Genomic DNA, 21832 nt, shown 5'->3' with positions numbered 1-21832 from the left:
TTTTTTTTATAGGAAACTTATGAATCTTACTTGTTGATTTGTGTGCCGTAGCCTAATCGCTTGTATGTTTTTAGATTGGTTTCCAACCTTAAAAGCAGTCATTTTTACTTGTGTATTTCAGTGTATAGAGACATAATAGCTGGAGTTGAATATTTAAGACTTCATGGTAAATATTTAGTTATGATTATTCTCTTGGTATGGCTAATGCAGAATTATATGGATCCGTAGAGGACTGCAGGCACAATCCCATTGTGTTGTAATGTTTTTTGCCAGGTGCCATCTACACACCTCCTCTCCTGCTTTGATGTCACCCTATCATCTACTGTGCATGAGCTCATAGTCTTCAGTGGTTTTATAGAGTCTATAGAGTTGGCTAGTTTCCCGTAAATGTAGGTATAAAGCTAAATTTAGATTAAGTATAGTTTTTAAGTATAGTAAGTATGATTTTAGACATCCATTTGTCTGAGCTCCCTTGAAAGCAGCAAAAAGTGTTTTATTAAAACTTGCATTAGGTAACTTTTTAAATATATTAAATGCTTTTTGTTGCCAGTTACTTAAAAATGAGATGTTTCCTGATACTAAAGTTGTGTCTCATTTTCAGCAGAAAGTCACTAGATATGATGACTGAGTATCAGTGAGCAGCACTGGCTAATCATAGCTTAAACACAAAGTCCTTAAATGACTAACTCAGCTGAAGGAAAACAAAACTGATGTGGTTTCACATCAGAAGAAGAAGCTTTGTCCGATTGTTTCAATATTAAATGTACAAGTGAGTTGTAATGTTCAAATTAGTGTTGAATGAAACTGAGCTAGTAGATTTAGTGTGTGGGCTAAAATCTGAATAAACACCTTGTTAAAACCAAGAAAAAATGTTTGTATTCAGCCAGTCATTGTAACTGTAGGCTGATGTAATTGTGCGTGAGGCCAGCTGAGCTGCATCATACCAGATGTTAACATCACTTTGATATATTAAACAGTTTCAGTTTACGTCATGTCAACAGTGCCAGAAGCATGTTGGGGGTTTTTTTCTTTTCTTTTTTTTCTGTCCTACTGAATGAAAAATAATATCACTCCACGTTATGGTGAATGACGAATTTTTGCCGTATCTGCCACTTATTTGTTTTTCTGTAACTTTCAGGTACAGAAGCAGGTCCACCCAAACCTGACAGCAAAGGAGGATGCCCTCCAGTATATCGAGGAGCTGATCTTGCAGCTTCTCAACATGCTGTGTGTGGCCCAGCCTCGCACTGTACAAGATGTAGACGTAAGGCCTTTACACTCTCTCCTAGTATTTATTTTCTAAGTAGATATTAATGATGTGTCAAACTGAAAAAATATGGAAGAACGGTAAAACAGATCGTGAGCTAATTTTTCCCACTGGGTGTCCTGGCATTTTCCATTTAGGAAACGTATGATTCAACAGAAGCATTTCAAACAAACTTTTATTCTAATATAAGTTCATCCATCTTAATGTTTGTACTCATATTCTTGATGAGGAAAAGTAACATTTCCTCTTCTCTTAAATCAGGAACGCGTCCAGAAAACTTTCCCCCACCCTATAGATAAGTGGGCAATTGCAGATGCCCAGTCAGCCATTGAGAAACGCAGGAGAAGACACCCCTTACTACTTCCTGTGGATAAGATACACCCATTGCTCAAGGTAAGGATGCTTGACAGCTCGCTGTCCTGTTCATCCTCAGCACTGTCCTCACTTTTATTTTTTCAACCCTTTGAACCGCTGTGTTATAGTTAATTTCTCATTGCGGATTTTCCTTTTTTCTTTCAACAGGAGGTTTTGGGCTACAAAGTGGACTACCATGTGTCCCTATACATTGTGGCAGTGCTTGAATACATATCAGCAGATATACTGAAACTGGCAGGAAACTATGTTGGCAACATTCGGCACTTTGAAATCACCCAGCAAGACATCAAAGTGTCCATGTGTGCAGATAAAGTGAGACGCTAAAGTTGTCAAACATGATTAGGAGAGAAGAATTTCTTTTGATTGACACTGACTGGTTGTCACTGCTACCCGTTTCCAGGTGTTGATGGACATGTTTGACCAAGAGGAGGATATTGGGTTGATGTCGCAGTGTGCAGAGGAGCCCTTGTCCTCGGGGGAGCTCACGTATGATGATCTGGTGAGGCTTGAAATCGCAGAGGAGCGGCAGTACCTGAGAGAGCTGGACCTCATTGTCAAAGTGTTCCGCAGACACTTCCTTCACTCCAAAGTTTTCACAAACGAGGTGAGGAACTTGTTTTAGAAGAAATACACATTTCAGTATTGGTTATTTCTCAGTTTGACAAAAAAAGAATCAGGTTATGACTTATTTGAACATAATGATTGATGTAATCACTGACCAGTATTTTATAATACAAAGTAAACTGTTCAGTGATCAAGTCTTGTGCTTAGAAAGTAGTGGTGGGCAAAGCCAGCTTAGAAAACAGTTATGTTTTCATCAAAGCTATTTCAGTCTAATCCAACTTAAGATCATCTAAAGATTACAACTAAAACTCTGTAATCGGCTAACTTGTACTCAGCATCATGAAGCAGTGTGAAATACCTAAACAGCGCTTTATTTCACCACTTTTATTACTTTTTTTTTCACTTTTGTGCTTTTTGGACTGTCTCTTCTACTAAGGCTTAATATTGACTATCAGTGCTGCTTTGCCCACAGTATGACTTTATGTCAAAATGAATAAAGCATCATAATCTAAAAAAAGTATTGTCAGATTTTTCTCAATGCAGTTTCCTATAATCGGCAGTCAGTATCAGCACCGTACAGAAACATGTCATTATGTTTGGCCTTAAAAGGTTACAGTTCCTGTTCATCACACAAAGCACGACCCATGCTCTCTGACTCATGTAGTAAACCTACTTTCAGCTGCTCCCTTATTCACAAGGGATCGCCACAGCGGGTTGATTTGGCAGTTTTAATGTTGGATACCCTTCCTGACACAACCCCAAAGGGATTTGTCTCTCCTCCCTCTTACTCAGTAAACAGCCATTAAATAGCAATTCATATCCTTTTTACAGAAGGCTAACCAAAGGAACTTTAGGTTACTTGCATAACCACAGTTCTCAGAGTAACATGAGTGAGATGTCTTACTGTGGGATGTGCCTCCCTTCACATTTCTCAGAGGAATTTGCCTCAGTATGCCAATTCTGAATGGCTGGTGACCATGTCAGACTGAACCACCAACCCTTAAGTGGCTTGAACTACTATGCAGTCATTACTCAAGGTAAGCACCTATCACATTTCCCCAACAAGATGGGTTGAGGCAGCTTACTCATGTTACTCTTGAGAACTGAGGTTATGCATGTAACCTAAAGTGGTCATTCCTGGCATTTTCAATGTCTCATTATAAAGTCTCCAGTTAGCAAGTAGCCCCTTTATCCAAGTGAGGACACAGAGATTTGCACTGCTTGGGCTACAGTTTAAGCAGAGCTGTTCAGATTAAACAAAAAGTGAGTGGTGAGGACCAGCTTGATGCTGCACAACTTTTTTTGAAAACACTTGTCCAAAGCTCCTGTCCAAATAAGCATGCAAAACAAAAACAGGAGACGGCATGTTGAACCTTTTGTTTTTCAGATGTTTTTCAGCTGTCAAGATAACAGGCACAAATGAACCAGCAACTTTAGACACAAATGCCAGGTCAGGCTTCAGTGACGCCCTGGATTGTTCCGGGGTAAACTGAGTGTTTGAAGGGTGTACTGACAGGCTTAAACTGTTAACAATGTCTTCAGAGATATGAACTCAACCTTGTGCGCTTTGATCGTCCCTGATAGCGTAGCCACTGTTCTATAACAGTCTGATGCAGATCTCCATACACAGTGCCTCTGGGTAGCAGATCTAGTTCCAGATTCAGAGAGATCAGGACATGTCGCCCTCAGAAAAAGGACATGTTTACTACCCCATAGGATCAGCTCATTCAGCAGTAGAAGCCCCATACAGGAAAAAAATACTCCTGCCTATGTACAATTACACTATATTGCAGGTTAAAATGAGCTCTAAAGTCAAAATAGGTGAATTATATCATGCCTGGACAGCAGCACAAGCTACTTGAGGGTGGGTGGTTTGACTTGACATGGTCTTTTTAATCACAAGCCAATCAGCTGAGATAAATGCTTTTGAGGAATAGGCAGAGATGTGTATCACACAGACAATGAAAGCACCAGTATACTTTGCTGTACACTTTTCCACATTGGTTGCTTCGCATGCTGCTGCAACATCATCACACAGTCGCAGATATGATGTAAATTTTTTCTCGCTCTGCCGTGCGACAGGGGCTAAGCAGCGAGCATAAAAGCGGCCGCAGAGGCTGAGAAATGAGACATTGAAACATTAAAATTAATCTTAGGAATGAGAAAAGGGCTTTGAGTCCAGCATTTTGTCCAAGGATAATTCAATATGCAGAACTAGGGAAGCCTGTAATTGAACCACCAACCTTCCAGCTAGCAGACAACCCATTCTAACAGGTGTGTGTTTTTTTTTAAATGCTCTAAATTCCCTAAAAATAAAAAGTAGGAAATGTATAGGTAAGGGAAGGGATTAAACACTGTGTTTACAGTTTGAGAAGAACTGAGTGGAAAGTCGAGCTTAATGGGTCGCTGTGGCTTTGCATATTTTGGGTTGGGTAATTTGTGGTATCATTTGGGTGAGGAGGATTAAACTTTGTGAGGCCCAGTGGAATGCAGAACATGCAATTATGTTGAGACAGCTTCTGCTTCAACTTCTGACTGTTATGTTTTTGCACTCTGGTCAACTGATTTGGCCTCCTTAAAAATGTGTGTCAAAGTGAAACGCACTCAAAATAAGAAGTGTGTGTGCCCCACCCCCCCAAATAAAGAGAAGTTGACTGGAAAAGGCAGTGGCGGCAGGGTTACGTTGCATCACAATCGTTCATGTATTTTCAGTGCTGGCGTGGGTAGATAGATGGCTGTGGCTTTTGGGTTTTTTTTTTTTTTTTTGTGTTCTCTTGTAAACAACTTGTCTAAGATTTAAATGAGAGACAAAAGGAAGGAGGGCAGAAGTGTGGCTGACATGCCTGTTTGTTTTGGTCTGAGATAAAGGTGCTCTAGTGTGACATCCAGTGGATCTTTATGTCATGTATATCATCTTGTGACGCTGTCTTTTTTCCCTCATGTCCATGTGTTACAAACTGCATAACCTCGTCATGTGGACTCTTTCTGTGACTTGTACCAGCGTAAAAAGACCTTATACTCATCTGTGGTTTCAGCATTGGAGGATGAAGATCCTTAGTCACAGCAGTTTAACGTAGCTACTCTTTTCACACCACAACAGTAAAACGGGCACTCATGTTGGCCTGTCGTTGCAGGATGTCGAGGTGGTCTTCAGTAACATCCTAGACATCCACGAGTTGACTGTGAAGCTGCTCGGGTTGATTGAGGACGCTGTTGAGATGACTGCTGATGGCAGCCCCCATCCGTTGGTGGGCAGCTGCTTTGAAGATCTGGCGGAGGTATGAAGTCACTCTGATTTTCAAATCTTAAAACACACAAGTTCATAATGCAGCGCCAAATATTGTCTGAGCTTTTACTAGTATGGTTGGGAAATATGCAATTTGCAGTAAACTGCGTGTGCAATAAACTGTACAAAAAACAGTTTTGTTACTACTTTGTTTTTGTGTTGGGTTGTCATGTAGTTGTTAAAAAAATGTAATGCATGGCTTGAATTTATTAGATTTGTTGGAAATCCGTTCTTTCTAAACCAGCATGTCAGCATGAGTGCATCATTCTTGAAATTTCACCTTAATCCTTGTTTTAGGAAAATATAGAAACAAAAATAATTCTCGGATTTTGAGAGATTATTTCTCTGAAGGATAATTAACAGCAAACTAATCAAGTCAATCTAGGATTTACTGCAGGAAGAGGAAAAAGGTTGTAATTAAACAAAGTTTATTTATTTGATTGCTCAAAAAAAATTCTCATTATCATCTAAGTCAGAATCATAGACCAACAAAATCTAACTAGTAAGACAAAATTAGCTTTTATGCTTTATTCGATCACATATTGGGAAAAGCTGAGCGAAAATCTGTGCTAACGACGTCTTGAAAAGTTACTTTGGCCAGCGGTTATAAAGTTATTTCTCCATATGAATAAAGAAAACGAAGTTTGGTTACTGGCAAAGACCGCTTTCTGAAGAAAGCAACTTTCAAATTGGTTTCTTGAGAAAGAAACTTTTAAATTGTTTTCTTGAGAAAGCAACTTGAAAGTTGGTTTACCACAACACTCCTGGTACCCACAGTGTTATGACTAAAGGAAAAAAAGACGCCGCATACTAACACCAAAACAACATCCAGCCATTGTAAAGCATGGTGGAGGTAGAATCAACATTCGGGCTGCTCTGTTACTTTAGGGCTTGTATATCTTGCAGTTGTTGATCAGAATAATGGATTCAAAAGGATATGAGGAATTCCTAAGGAGGACATTAGGACAGCAGTTTAGGAGACAGTTAACCAAAACACACATAAAAATAAACAACAAAATTGGTGAAAAGAAGGTTAATTACTGAGGATCTTTTCTAAGAACTAAGAACATTCCAATGAAACCCATCTGTTTGTGTAAAAACACTTATTACTGTAAGTCATTACCTGTTTAACTACTTTTTGTAACTTGTGGTTATGATGGAGACGGCGCTGATGACTCAGATATGACACCATCTTTATGTGTTGTTTTCTTAATCCTGTGTTAACTTTTGTATTATTCTGCATGTGTGTGCAGGAGCAGGCCTTCGATCCCTACGAGACTTTGTCTCAAGACATCCTCGGCGGGGAATTTCATTCACATTTCAACAGCTTGATGGCACGACCAACAGTTGGCCTCTACTTCCAGGTAAGAGATTTCATAAGAGTTTGGGAAGGTGACGCTCAGGTCTATACATTTGTTTGGTTAAAAACATACTGTCATATTTATACAACCTCACATCCAAAATTCAAAAGATGGGCCCATTGGACTGTTTCATGAAAATATTAGCTCATTTTGAATTTAATGGCAGCCACATGAATCAAAACCTGGGACGGGTGTGAAAAAGGGACGGAAATGTAATTGGTGCTGAAAAGAAAACAGCTGAAATTACATTTTGCAACTAGCAACAAGTGAATAAAACAATTGGGTATTAAAAAAAATCTGCATTGACAAATCGTGGAACAACTTCAGAACAATGTGCCTCAAAATTCGAATTTTGAGGCACATTGTTCTGAAGTTTCTTTTGGGGAAGACTTGGATCCTGTTTCTTTCACACTAAAGCATCAGAGGAGCTTCTGACTTGACATCAGGGCTCAGTTCAAAAGGTGGCATCTCTGATAACATGTGGGGTGCATTAGTGATTATGGAATTGACAGTTGGCACATCTGGAAAGGCGCCGTAACTCCTAAAAAGTATATATACAAGTTTTAGAGCAACGTATGCTTCCGTATAGACATCGTCTTTTTCAGGGAAGGCCTTTAATATTGCAGCAAGACAATGCTAAACCACATATTAGATCTACAGTATTAGCATAGCTTCATAGAAGAGTGCAGGTGCTGGAATCCTCTACAGGCAGGAATGGGACAACAAGTCAAGCAGCTGCTCTCCTCAGTGCCCAGATGTTTACAGACTGTTGTTAAAAGCAGAGGGGATGCTACACAGTGGTAAACATGTGTGAACATTTTTTTAATATTCTACTGTTGGTTTATGAGATTTGCAAATCATTGCATTCTTTTATTTGCCATTTACAGAACGTCCTAACTTTTTGGAACTTGGGTTGCAGTGTGCATTTGAGTTTTATTTACTTTGACTTTGTATTATCATGCACTAGGTATGAGAATTAACTGTTACAGCTGTTATAACTGAGAATCAGTTCTTGTTTCTATCAGTGCCAAATATAAACTTTACAGACTGAAAAATGCTGTAAAATAAAAAAGGGAAAATCTGTATTTCTTTATATGAAGGTGGAAGTAGGTCATTTTGAGTTTATACCCAGCAAACATTGTTTCAGTATTTGTTCCTGTTCTGCTTTGAAGTCAACCTGCATGCCGGGTGGAATTCCTCTTAATATCGCCGAGTGCATGTCATGACATATCCAGCGTCCTGTGTACAGTTTATTCGCTGCTGCTGCATTGTTTTATTTGGACATTCCTCACAAGAATAGCATTGAATTATGCTCAGTGGGGTGCAGTTTGGCAGCCTTTGAAGATTAAATATTTTCTGGTGTTTTCTCAGGCCAAAGCCCAGTGAGGTGGAGTGTTCACATGATGCAGCATCAGAGCTCCAGAGTCACTGTAACACCACTTGCAGAATGAGACCGTTTTCTGTTCTTCTTTTTCAGAAGAAAACAAGTGTCTAATTTTGTTCAAGTCAAATTTCTGTTTGTTACAAATCATCTACCTTTAGGCCTCATTTGTATCTTGTTGGCGCTGAGGAAACCAAGTCTGGCTGAGTGAGTGCCCTGCAGCCTTGCCTGTACCTCATTTTGAGGCCTCGCTGTGTTTATTTGTGAACCGCTAGACTAACCCCAGTTAAAGTGCTGGCACAGTCTTCTGATTATTCACACCTAGTGTTTATTTCCATATGAGAGTGAGGGAAAGGGCACCATAGTTAAAAATACAGCTTTATTTGTGCCCCATATTGATAACACTTTAAAAAACAACAACAACAAAGAACTGTTTTGTTTCACAAGCCAAAGCAGCAGCACATAACTAAAAATAGTGTCTTTGCTTGAGCGTATATATCGATTTATATATGTAAGAACGTATCAGTCAATTAATCAGTTCAGTAAACAGAAAATAGCAATTAAGATTGATAATCTAAGGGGTTCAGTTTCAGCTTCTCCATTAGAAGGAAGTAGTGTTCTGAAATAGTTCTCCAGGCTTCTTGAAGGAGCTCTTCTTTGGAGGTTGGCTGTCTTTTATTTGGTTTTCTGTCAAGATGATCCCACGCTGCTTCATTCAGTCCATGCTCTGGGGTTGCAGTGATGGTGTGTTTGGGATCATTCACATTGCTGAAGAACACAGATCACTTTCTGGAAAGCATTGTGTGGTGTAGCAAAATCTGATGGTACGTTTCTTTGTTCATAATTTCACCAATTTTCACAAAATCCTCAATAACACTGGCTGAAACGCAGCCCCAAACCATGACAGAGACTCACTGTTGTCTCTGTCCTGCCCACCTCCATGTGTTTGTTACTCCATCATATTGCCACTTGTTTTCAATCCAGTGGCCTCAGTAGAAGCCACCCTTCTGTGAGACCATTTCTGATGAGGCTTCAGTAAACAATAGATGAATCTCTCAGGTCCTTTATCAGGTCTTTATTTAATTCATTTTTTTTTTTTTTAAGGACATGACTTTCAGGTAGTGTTCATCTGCTGTAGATAGTGATGTTGACACCATGAGACTTCTTCTCTTGTCACCTTACTTGTCCACTTTCTTCAAAATTTATAATGGCACACTGCCACAGCACTGTTTTCTGCTAATAGCTCTTTGGGAATCACCTTGTTGTTGGTGCAAAAATACTATTTTTTTTTGTCTGTCAAACTGTTAGAGTCAACAAAAGAAACTGGAACAAATGATGTGTTTTTCTGATAGGCTCCTAGTAACAAAGTACTTAAAGAATTCTCTGATATGTGTATACACAACACTGTTTCATCCCTTGAGCCTTTTTTTGTGCTATTTGAATTATATCTCTGTGTTAAGCAGCTTAACAAAAATAAAAATCCTCAAAAAAAATTAAACAAATAAATAAAAAATGGTCAGGTACAAGGACTGGACTGAACGCAGGTGAAAAAGCAGCCAGTGTCCAAAGAAAGACTTTGAGAGACCTTCAGAAATCCCGGAGAACGATTCATAAAGACCACTTTGGAAGCAAAATATAAGGAAATGATTTATGTGCTGTGCCTTTTCGTTAACCCAGCAGCTAAGACATTCAGCTCTTACTGCATCTGATGGAAAGATATCTTGCCAATCCGCTTTGCTCGAGTGCACAATCAGAGACGTGTGTGCGTGTGCATGTGTACATGTATACGTGTTGATAATCAGTTGTCCCAATGGGAGATGGTGTAATGGTGTTTCTCAACCAACCAGTGACTCATCTCATCTCATGCTCAGTTATGTGGACACTTGTATCTAGAACACCTGGATGAAATGGCACACGTTCCAGTCAAACCTGTGGCAGTGGCCACACTGGTTCTCCTCTTCAGCTTTTGTCTCAAAGCATGTGCTTCATCTTTCTTTTTCCACCCTTCTTGACTTTCTGCCCCTCCTCTCTGTCAGACAGATGCGTTTGTCGAGCACTCAGCCCCTGCACTCTGCAGCGTCTGCTATTGTGGGTAAATTACATCGCCTTTTAAAAATAGAACAGCCAGCTACACTGCAGGACATTTTTTTTTTTTTTTTCTCCTGGTGAAGAGGAGGGTCAGGGGCCAAAAGCACAATTTCATGTGGAAACTAAGTGCAGCTTAGTTTCCACATGAAATTGATGCACATCCCTTTAGAGATGTATGATAAGTTTAAATTATGATTAGAAATGGAAAGCCAGTTTTGTTTTCTTTAAAGACTCTTCAGCTCAATAGTCTCACTTGTCGAATCTTCGCTGAAAGCATTTAGATCAGGGCTAGCATAGTCTTTATCTGTGAGGTTTCTGTTGTGTATGAAAATTCTTGTTTTACACTGGGTTTGTGATACCTGCATAGCTGCATTGCTTCAGTGGAAAGCAGGATCCTGTGGCATGTAAACACCTTTTCCAGATTTCTGATGACATCAGATTTACAGAAGAAGTTACAAAATAGTCAGTAAATCATAAAGTCCATTTCTCTCTATTGTTTTTTTTTTTTTTTTTTTTTATATATATTTGTGTGATTGCACCCACTCTGGACAGAAATAAGTCGACTACATGCTCATGAATTGGGTGACAAACATGAATATAAATACATGGATTCCTGAGGTTCCCTGTAAGCATTATATCTTAAAACTATGATAAGTCTCAAAACTGTGACAAAAAGCACGTATACACTTTGTGAATTGGCAGGATGGTGACGTATCAATAACATGATCTAAACTTGGATCATTGTTCCCTTGCTGTCCATCTGGGTGCATCAGGCAGCTGATGCCTTTCTCTAATGCACACGATTCCCCCCCTCCCCCTCCCCCCAGGCTTCTTCCCTACATGCAGAGACTGTGGTCGCTGCAGAGGAGGCTGAGTATGAGCGTATTGATTCTGATTCAGCTATCTGGCGAACAGGAGCTTTAAAAGGATACTGTGACACCCCTCCCTCCCTTTCTGGTTACCTCTGCCTTACTTGATCAACTGCTTCTCGCTCCCCCTGGTCCCCCCTCATCTGGGCTGATTTCACATTAACAGACTGGGGTGCACCCATTTTATCTGTCTTTGCTGACCGACTGTGCGTTTTGTACAATATTTTTAGTCAGGGCCGACATTTTAGTCATTTTTTTAATGATGAATTTTTGTCTTTCATTTATCGTTTGAGTTGAATACATGACTACAACCATACACTTGTACACTGACTTATCCTGGAGGCACGAAAGGCGAGCTTTAGACAGGTCTAAACACATCCAGCACCAACTTATTTGGTGGTTTAGCTAACTGCAATATAAACACTTAACTTTCAGTTTCACTTTAAAATAACTTCTCTGTGACTTGCATATAAATAAATGCATATTACGTTTCTAAACGTTGTTTTTTTTTTTTTTTTTTCTGGATGGGAAAATGTTTTTGTTTTGAAACAGATTTACTGGGTTAAATGCTGTTTTAAGGGAAAAAAAGACTTTTTGTATACAAGTGGAAAATTTGCTGTTATGTTGGTTGGTCAAATCTGTTCATAGTGTTCTTATTATTCGTTTTTCTCTCTTTGTGTTTCTGCAGTCAGTTACAGAAGGCTTTAAAGAAGCTGTGCAATATATCCTTCCCCAGCTGATGATGGTCCCAGTGTACCACTGTATGCACTACTTTGAGCTACTGCAGGTTTGTCCTAATGTTTACTTTTTTTCTTTTTTTTTCTTTTTTCAAATTGACTGCCCATCACAACCCTGATTTATTGTTAATGATGCACACAATGGATGGATGTTGGGGTTTACAGATATGTGACCACTGACCACATGATATTATCATGTTTACATTTTTTTTAATCGTCCTCACCATAGGCTTTCTGTAAATCATCCTCCCATTGACTGAGAACATTCCCAACATTGTGATTATCATATTTCTGCAGGATGTTATAAAAACCCAAAATAAAACCTTTTTTTTTAAAGTAAACTTGAATTTTTCTATGGAAGCGAGCGAGAATCCTGTGACAGCCTGATACCTGAACTCAAGATAGGCATACAAGTCTTTCTGAGGAAGGCCAAAGGTATTTTGAAGCTGGGCAAACATCTTAAGCATGTACTTTTTATCAAACAGGCCTGCTATTATTATTTTGATACCTTTTCTGTGCCAGGATCCAAATACAACCAAATTCATGGCAGGAAGAAAATCTCTATTGTTGTAATGTAATGTAGGTAATTGAATCCTTCCTCAAATACAGTTGTTTATATCTCGCCAGCTTTTCATTGTATTTTGAAGAATTGGATTGTCTTTTGTTTTTGTGCGAGATTTTTTTCTACATACATCTTTCTGCTTACATCCCCATTTTTCAAAAGGAGTTCCATCACCTTTAAGCTAATAGTAAAGCCACTTCATCTTTATAAGACTTATTCTACCCATCCATGAAATTGGCGGATTCATCCATCTTGCGAGGTCCTTATTTCTTTTTGTACTGTGGTCACATTGTGTCTCAAGAGGTACCTAACGTTAGGCTTTATATCGATCCCTAGATATAAAAATCCCAAGTCAGACCAGGAGAAAGGGGAAATGGATGGATATGATGTTTTGCTATCAAAACCAACTGGCATTGCTCTTGCTTTATCAAAATTAATATTATAGCCAGGGAGAGATCCCAAATTTTGAATGACTGACATCAACATGGGAGTAGATTTTTTTCCCAATTTTGAGATGAAGAGAAGCACATCATCGGCTTGCAAAACTATTGTAGGGCACTGAATCTATTTAAAGTCCTTTTATACTATGATACGGTCTCCTTGTCAGTTATATCTCTCCAGTGCATATTCTGAAGAGCTAGAGCCATTAAAAAGGACACAGGTGCTAGGTAAAAGATGGATAAGTTTGGACTTGGAGAAGACTTTGTAATTATGTCAAACTTTCCTAAGACCTCACATAAATAAAGCCACTCTACTAAAAAGCCTTCTCTGCATTCAAGGAAATAATAAGCCCCTGAAGCGTAATAACTATAGAATACTGCATAATATTAAGTAATTTTAATGTGTCTAAGTGGTGTTGTGTTTGCATTTTTGACATGTGACAACCATGACAACAGTGTAGGGTTTGGTGAATAAAGCCTCAGTAATGGACATATGGGGGAAAAAGATTAGTTTCCTGAAAGTTTGGCAAGTGGTTGCTGGAGGTTAATGGCAGTCACTAGGAAATCGACTGCTAAAGACTCAGTCGCATTAACCTAGAGGCTGCTGATCCCTTGGCAACCACCAGTCACTTTGGAAAAAATAGTATTCCCCATTCAGCTGGCAAAAGCCTTGTTGCTTTGGTCACAATCGGCTCTAGTTGCCTGCAAACACTCGTCCGCCGCTCTTCAAGTGGTATCGAAATGGTAATAAGTGTGACACAAACCACAAATTCGGAACTTTTTACCTTTTAAATGAATTTTTTTTTTCAATTCAGTTTTATTTATGCAGCACAAAATCAGAGCAAGAGCTGCCTCACAGTGCTTTTATTGTAAACTAAAGGCCATACAATAATACAAAGAAAACTCCAACCATCAAACGACTCTGATCAAACACTTGGCGACAGTGGGAAGGAAAAAACTTCCTTTTCATATTAAGAAACCTCCAGTAGAACCAGGCTCAGGGCAGGGTAGCCATTTGCCGCCACCTGTTGGCGTGATGGAAGGAAAAGGCAACAAAAGACACCCTTATCACATCCAACATGGTGCATAATTTTTGAGCAATGTGCACATGGTGTCACGAGAGAAAGCTCTCTGTCCTGTGGCACCATCATCATCATGCCAGAGTGATGTAATAAGTGAGCCTGATGCTCCAGGAACACACAGCCATTAGATTGAGTTTGTCCAACAATTAATATAAGATGTAACAAATCAAATACTATTTTAATTGCATTTCACACAGGCTTTCTGTAGGCCTTTAAAATAACATAATCAACTCCATTAAGTGTCCCAGTAAGCCATTCATACATCATATGAACAAGCCTTTGGTGCCATTATCACTGCACTTTGTCTTGTTAAAACAGAAGACGTTGATATTATGTAATCGTGAATATTTCTGATGCGTTTTACAGCAACTTCAAGAGCGCAGTGAAGACCTAGACGACAGAGAATGTCTGAAACAGGCGCTTACAGCTCTGCTTAACCTGCAGTCTAGCATGGAGCGAATTTATGCCAAACACCAGCCTCGACGTAAACCTGGGTACGTCTCCTTTTTATTAATAAGCAATAAAGACTTGTTTGTCTACTTATATTTCAGTGGTTCAGCATTTAAAAACTTGTGCGCTGAGTTTTGGGGTTTTCTGACCAAACTTTATTCCTTCCTCACAGTGAGCCAATGTATCGTCTGTATAGCAGGCAGATTCGTAGCAAACAGCTAGCCATCAAACGCATGAACGAGATCCAGAAAAGCATCGACGGCTGGGAGGGGAAAGACATCGGTCAGTGCTGCAGCGAGTTCATCTTGGAGGGCCCGCTTATACGTGCAGGTGCTAAACATGAGAGACACAACTTCCTTTTTGATGGCCTGATGATCAGCTGTAAGGCCAATCAGAGTTCACGGCTCCCGGGAGCGGGTAGCGGGGCGGAGTTCCGTCTGAAAGAGAAGTTTGTTCTGAGGAAGGTCAGCATTACGGACCGCGAGGACTCGCCAGAGCTGCGGAACGCCTTTGAACTGGTAGCCAAAGATGATACCCGTGCCGTTTTCTGTGCTCGGACAGCAGAGGAGAAGGAAGCGTGGATGGCGGCGCTGGTGACTCTGCAATACCGGTCTACTTTAGATCGCATGTTGGACACGGAGCTGCAGCAAGAGGAGCAGGCACAGCCTCTAAGACTGCCCTCTCCAGAGGTGTACCGTTTTGCAGTGCAGGACTCTGAGGAGAATATAGTGTTTGAGGACAAAGTGCAGAGCAAAACAGGAATCCCCATCATTAAAGCCGGCACAGTGGACAAGCTCATAGAGAGGCTCACATACCATATGTATGCTGGTAAGCTGCTGCATAAGCTTCGCTAGTGGCAATGAATATTTTAATTTCCTTTATGTTTATCATCTGTTTGATCTTTTTCTAGATCCCAATTTTGTTCGCACATTTCTTACCACATACCGATCATTCTGCAAGCCGCACGAGTTTCTCACCCTGCTGATAGACAGGTTCAGTCTTTTCCTTGACTACAGTCATTCTTTTGCTATAATCCGTGATTTTGCACAACTGTAACTGACGTCAGGGTACACCTGATCATTTCTTTTCTCAGGCTTACGATTCCTGATCCAGAACCAACAGACGAAGACAGGCAGATACTGATGACCAGTGATCATCCGATGGTAGCCCAGCTCCAAAGGTTCCGAAAGGAATACGTGCAGCCGGTCCAACTCAGGTGAAAAATTTGCTCATGTGCGAGTTAATTGTGTATCTGAGTGAAAGTAGAAAGACGGGGAACATTAACAGTGAAAGAAATAATATACAGTTCAAAAGTCTTGAGTCAAGCCTCATTTTAAACACTGAAATACTGTATGTAAGGCAAAAAGCAGCGTTTTTGGTTTGTGTTGTTATTTTTAACCCCTCGGCCGTAAAAGGCTGATCTGGTATTGTCGTCACCCTGCCGGGCACATGGGAGAGCAGGCGATGTGGACGCCTAAGTTTGTGAATGCGATAACTCGAGAACAAGGCGACATAGGAGCTTCAAATTGATCCCATAAGGGTATCTACTAAAAATCTCAGATGAGTTTGAAGCTCAGTGACCTCAACCTCAAGGACGAGGTCAAAGGTCAAGTTTTCTGAAAATCTTGTGAATGCCATGACACACGAAGGAAGTCATCTACGACTTTCAAATTGACACCCGAGGTCTATCTCCTAAAAATCTCAGATGGTTTTTAATGTCAGTGGCCTCGATTTAAGGTCAAAGGTCAGAAGTCAAATTCTTTTGAAAATCTTGTGAATGCAAAAGGTTTGGCAGTGGCAAGGGACATCGTAAGATGAACTTCATGTTTAGGTCATTTTAAATTCAAGTGCTATGTGTTTTACAAAGCTCCAAAACACAACTTTCAGTTTAATACACAGCTGAACAACCTGCATTTTTAGATAAACATCACTCAAATTTGTAGAAAGATTATTCTACTTTTTATTTAAGTGCTTTCTTTTGTCTGTCCCCCTGTTAAGGCTAAAATGTTCTCACCATGTCACAGAATTACTTTTGTATTTGACTGTGTATCCTTATAAGGAGCAGCAGAGTCTGATCTAATCTTGTAAGTCCCCTTTTTAAAAAGTGGGAGCTCCTTAGTGTCAGACATGCTCCTGTAAATTCTGTGAATGTTAGTCACAGAAACGATGACAAAACGACTGGATCTTGTAAACTAGGTAAAGTCCTGTACTGCTATTACGTGACACTCTGAGAAAGAGTTTAAAATCTTTGAAGTGTCTGTCTTAAACAAAGCCTTCAGGATGTTTTAGAGTGTACATGCAGGACAAAAGTATGTGTGGTCTGTTGTTCAGTAAGCACTTAAATGTGGTCAGACTGTGTATTTTAACACTGGCACTTCAGAAGGTGTCCCTCTTTCGACATTTGCTTTCCCTTTTAAAGCATGTCTCTGTGAACTACTTGGTAATCTTCTGTATTTCTTTGACGTACCAAATATAATTGTTAATGTCAACAAACTGTAGAAATATCTTCCCTTGTAGATGTACTTTGCAAACTGTATGCATAGTGTCCTAATAAACCTGTGAAGCTCTAATAATAAATTAACTCTACTACCTTTTTCACCTCGCAGGGTTCTCAATGTTTTCCGTCAGTGGGTTGAACATCATTTCTACGACTTTGAGAACGACGCAGAGCTTAGAAGTCGATTAGAAGAATACTTCACCACCAAAATTCAACTGCGAGGTCAGTCACAAACACAAACGGCTGCTTCCATAAATAAACATGTGACGCAGCATGGGAAAAGCCGTCCTACAGCTGAACTTTGCAATATTTCAAGCGTTTATCTATCAAAGCTATGTACAAAAGGGTGTTTATTGAGCAGCTTTTGATGCATAAATTGCAAATAAACAGCAAGCAATGTTATTTTATCTGAATCCTCGTCCTTTGTCATATAATTGTACGTCAAAATCCTACACTGACCATATACAACAAGGTTAAATATCATGTCCTCGGTTCGATTGCAACCCATGGCTCTTCCCCTGCTCTCTTTAACCTTTTTGGTGTCAGAAAAATCTTCACTGTCCAATCAAATAAAGGCAAAAATGCCCCAAAAAATAATGTTTAAAAAAAATCCAATTGCTGTTCATAAGCTCTTATCCTAAGTTGAGGTATATTTTGGTAAAATCTCACTTTGACTATGATATTCTGAAATAACGTCCCTCTGTTAAATTATCTCATCACTTCTTGCATTTTTAGTTATTTTTTTGTGTCTATAAAAATATTAACATATATCCATATGCAGGAAAAGAAACTAGGGTTCAGACACTATATTGCAGCTATAAATAATTTGACTCTACTGGATCATTGCTGCCTTAGCTGATTTTTTTTTTTTTAAATTTTATTTATTTATTTTTTTCAGGCAAGTCTATGAGAAAATGGGTGGAGTCCATCAATAAGATCATCAGGAGAAAGATGCAGCCTCAGACAAACGGCGTCAGTCCCAGCATCACATTTGAGAGCTCGCCTCCTCCCATCGAGTGGCACATCTGCAGAAGCGGCCAACTGGAGTTGTTTGACCTCATGACCCTTCACCCCATAGAGATTGCACGTCAGCTGACACTGATCGAGTCTGAGCTGTACAGGTCAGTCACTCATAGGCATAGAAGTGGAAGGTTGAAGTCAGAAAATACGTGTAGCAATCGGCTTCTTTACATAAAGAAATAAAATTCTGCTTCCACAGAGCTGTTCGGCCCTCCGAGCTGGTCGGCAGCGTCTGGACCAAAGAGGACAAAGAGAAGCACTCTCCAAACTTGCTGCGCATGATTCGCCACACTACCAACCTTACTCTGTGGTTCGAGAAGTGAGTCTCTTTGCTTATAAGAAAATCCACCGTTAATTTTTCAGGTCCCGTTTCCTCTAGCGATGTTTCGTGGATGTGTTTGCGTGTTTCAGGTGTATTGTAGAGACAATGAACCTGGAAGAGAGGGTGGCGGTGTTCACACGGGTCATAGAGATTCTGCAGGTTTTCCAGGAGCTCAATAACTTCAACGGTGTGCTGGAGGTGCTCAGTGCCATCAACTCTGTTGCAGTCTACAGACTCGATCACACCTATGAGGTGAGTGAGATATGAGGAGAAAAACAGGACTAGACAAATTAAAGCAGAAGTCGTTTGCTTCAGAGGAGCCAGATTTTTTTTCCCTTTTTTAGTGGTCTTAAGTGAAAATGAGTGAAAGCCTGGGGAATCGTTCAAGGGATGAACCAGTGTTGTGTCAACACACTGTGGACAACTTAGCATAAAAATGCTAAAGATTACAAAGTTGGACAAGGATAAAATAGTATCTTTGCACCAACAAAATGATTTCCAAACAGATATTAGCCAATAACTCGGCATATCTTGGCATCTCAGTACTGTGTACTTCCAAAAAAATAAAATGTCTAGGGAACTGAACAATCAATCAATCAATCTACTGAACAAGTGGAGGAAGAGAGAAGAAAAGCATCCGCTGATGATGATGTATGCTAAATTACACCAGAACTGGACTGAGAATCAGTAGCAGCAGGTCTGTTGGAGTGATGAATCCATCTTTGACTTGTTTGGTTGAAATCAGAGGTCAAGAAAGTAACAACAGTGTTTGCAGCCAGCCTTTAAAACACAGTGGAGGAGAACTTAGACCACTTAGACTAAGAAATATTGATGTTCTAGCTCGTTAAAATTGTACAAACTCAGTATTTGCCTTTATGCACAGTCTTTCCAGGTGTTCGCATGTGTTTCAATAAATTCCTTTGCCTTTTTTTTCTAATATCAAAGTAGGAAAAACAAAAATGAGGGAGGGCTCAAGGCCTTTGCACATTTCTGTGTTTGTGTGTCTACATGCAATGTTTGGCATTGATTTTGAAACTGGCATTTACGCTGTAAGGCTGAAGTGGTGATCAGACTACAGTCTGAGTTCTTCTCCCTCACCTCTGCAGGCAATGCCAGAGAGGAAAAGGAAAATCCTGGAAGAGGCTGCAGAACTGAGCAAGGACCATTTTAAGAAATACTTGGCTAAACTCAAGTCGATAAACCCACCCTGTGTGCCTTTCTTTGGTAAGTCTTCTACAGTCTCCTGACTGTGCTAGTGAAGGATGGCAGGACAAAAAAATGTTGATTTAAAGTAGTTGTGTCTGGATCCTGGATGTGCTGTGAGTCACCATTATTTATCAGAAAACAATTCAATCTTTTATTTGTCCTGGGAGTTGTTTTTATAATAGTAAATTGACTTAACAAGTGAGAAACTACTGAACAAATAAGCACTTCAATCTCTACTCACATTTTTTGTTTTGTTTTTTTGGTCCTCAGGTATCTATTTAACCAACATACTGAAGACGGAGGAAGGCAACCCAGACTTCCTGAAACGCCACGGGAAGGATCTGATCAACTTCAGCAAGAGGAGGAAAGTGGCGGAAATCACAGGAGAGATCCAGCAGTATCAGAACCAGCCCTACTGTCTGAAAGTGGAGCCCGAGATGAGGGTGAGCGCTCGCCTTTCTAGAATTGTCTTTGAGCTTGTCTTAACTGTGCCCAGTACCCGAGTTCTGACTATTCTTTGTGTTGCACAGAAATTTTTCGAGAACCTGAACCCGATGGGTAACATGAGCGAGAAGGAGTTTACTGACTACCTGTTCAGAAAGTCTCTGGAAATAGAGCCTCGGAATTGCAGGCAGCCTCCTCGATTTGTGAGTATTTATAATTTAGTGAAGTTTTTACTGCTCTTGTACAAGTTCCAGTTCAGTTGCGGATTGGAAAGGGCAGGTGGATTATTTAAAATGGAACTGAATAAGTTGAATACATTTCTCAGGATGGGATTGATCAATCTCTTGATTTCTCCTCTCTCATTGCAGCCCAGGAAGACCGTGTACAGTCTGAAATCCCCGGGTATCCGCCCCGTGCGAACGTCTACCTCTGGCACCCTAAAGGGCCACCCTGTCCCCCTGGAGAGGGATCCCCCACATAAGATCACCTTCCGCAGTATCAATGAGAACGATTCGGAGTCGCTGGTTTCGGTGCCCACCTCTCCGAACACGCCCACTCCCCCACAGTCGGCCACTCCTGACTTTAGCTCAGTTTTCACAGAGCACGACCAGCTCAGCAACTCCTACGGCGGTGAGTGAAGCCGATGCTTGATCCATTATATACTATGTCTCTCCCTGCATTCTCCAATAGTAGAGTTTAGGTTTCAGGTTAATAAATGTTTCTAAATCCTTCTGCCACATGTGACCTTAATCTTCTGTGTTTGAATTTCACAGGTAGTAGTAACTCCATATTTGCTCCAGTTCTCCTGTTTACTGGAAGTGAGTGTGAAGTTTTATTTTGATTGCTCCCGATTGTAGTTCTGCATAGTTCTCAATATAAAAGTAGCCGAGCATGTCAACTTTTTCCATCCGTTTTAATCCATGTTTTCTGTTTTCCTCAGAGTTACAGTCTGCGTCTTGTGGTAGCCTCCACCACCTCGGAGAGGAGCTAAAGCCACCACCTCTGCCGCCTCGAAGGAAAGACACCATGTCGGACACTAAAGTAAGAGCAGTGCGCTGTTTCTGCATCATTATGAGTTTTGCAAAGACTTTCCTCAGTTCTCTGAAGTAAAGATGATTTAAAGTTGAAGACTTGAAGTCATTTTAAGAGTTTGTTTTGGCATTTAAGATGTACCGTATCACAATATGAAAAATAAAAGGTTAAAATCCGACTAGTGGGGTTAGGTTAATTGGAGATTCTAAATTGCCCTTAGGTGTAAATGCGAGTGTGAATGGTTCTGTCTCTCTATGTTAGCCTTGTGACAGACCTGCGACCTGTCCAGGGTGTACCCTGCCTCTCGCTCTATTGTAGCTGGGATAGGCTCCACCCCCTGCACCCTGATAAGGAAAAGCAGAAAAGAATGGATGGATGAAAAGGTTAAAATATCTCTTAGGCCTCAGTCACACAGCCCATCTGACAACTACCAGCTTTTATGGTAAATGAGTTGTTCCTACGCTACAGTATTCAAAAGTATTCATTCACCCCCTGATTTCAGGTGAACCAATCACTTTAATGGCCACGGGTGTATAAAATCGAGCACCTAGGCATGCTTCTGCAAACATTTGTGAAAGGGTGGATTAAGAATAAAATGTCACTCGTTCATATGTATGCAAAGGTAGACGAGTGCTTTTCCTTCCTAATTTGAGCTCATTCCTTGCTACAAACTCATCATATTTAAAGCCTAGTATATGCTGCTACACCGAAAACCTAACTGCAGTTGCTTTTGTTTGTAATCAGACTGCTGCAGTCACCTGTAGTTTGCACTAGTAAAATGCCCACCAAGTGGTTGATGCTGGGATGAGAGTAAAAGTTACACTTTTTAAAATGTGTTGGTGTCAGAAC

General features: G+C 40.2%; 1 protein-coding gene across 1 annotated transcript in view; it reads left to right on the top strand.

The window, feature by feature from the left end:
* The window catches only part of sos2 (son of sevenless homolog 2 (Drosophila)), a 39956-nt gene that overhangs the window by 14565 nt on the left and 3559 nt on the right, over positions 1–21832 (top strand). Inside the window, exons 2-22 of the mRNA XM_031736979.2 lie at positions 1139–1264; positions 1529–1660; positions 1790–1954; positions 2043–2246; positions 5341–5484; positions 6746–6856; positions 11880–11978; positions 14379–14506; positions 14635–15290; positions 15373–15454; positions 15556–15678; positions 17069–17181; positions 17858–18080; positions 18179–18298; positions 18391–18553; positions 19408–19525; positions 19778–19950; positions 20038–20154; positions 20320–20581; positions 20725–20769; positions 20892–20992. Coding sequence (XP_031592839.2) covers positions 1139–1264; positions 1529–1660; positions 1790–1954; positions 2043–2246; positions 5341–5484; positions 6746–6856; positions 11880–11978; positions 14379–14506; positions 14635–15290; positions 15373–15454; positions 15556–15678; positions 17069–17181; positions 17858–18080; positions 18179–18298; positions 18391–18553; positions 19408–19525; positions 19778–19950; positions 20038–20154; positions 20320–20581; positions 20725–20769; positions 20892–20992 — 3405 coding nt within the window. The remainder of the gene's footprint in view (positions 1–1138; positions 1265–1528; positions 1661–1789; positions 1955–2042; positions 2247–5340; positions 5485–6745; positions 6857–11879; positions 11979–14378; positions 14507–14634; positions 15291–15372; positions 15455–15555; positions 15679–17068; positions 17182–17857; positions 18081–18178; positions 18299–18390; positions 18554–19407; positions 19526–19777; positions 19951–20037; positions 20155–20319; positions 20582–20724; positions 20770–20891; positions 20993–21832) is intronic.

The sequence above is a fragment of the Oreochromis aureus genome, linkage group 19, assembly GCF_013358895.1.
Source record: "Oreochromis aureus strain Israel breed Guangdong linkage group 19, ZZ_aureus, whole genome shotgun sequence".
NCBI lineage: Eukaryota > Metazoa > Chordata > Actinopteri > Cichliformes > Cichlidae > Oreochromis > Oreochromis aureus.
The sequence above is the reverse complement of the archived record's forward strand: the minus strand, read 5'-3'. Positions and strand labels throughout refer to the sequence as shown.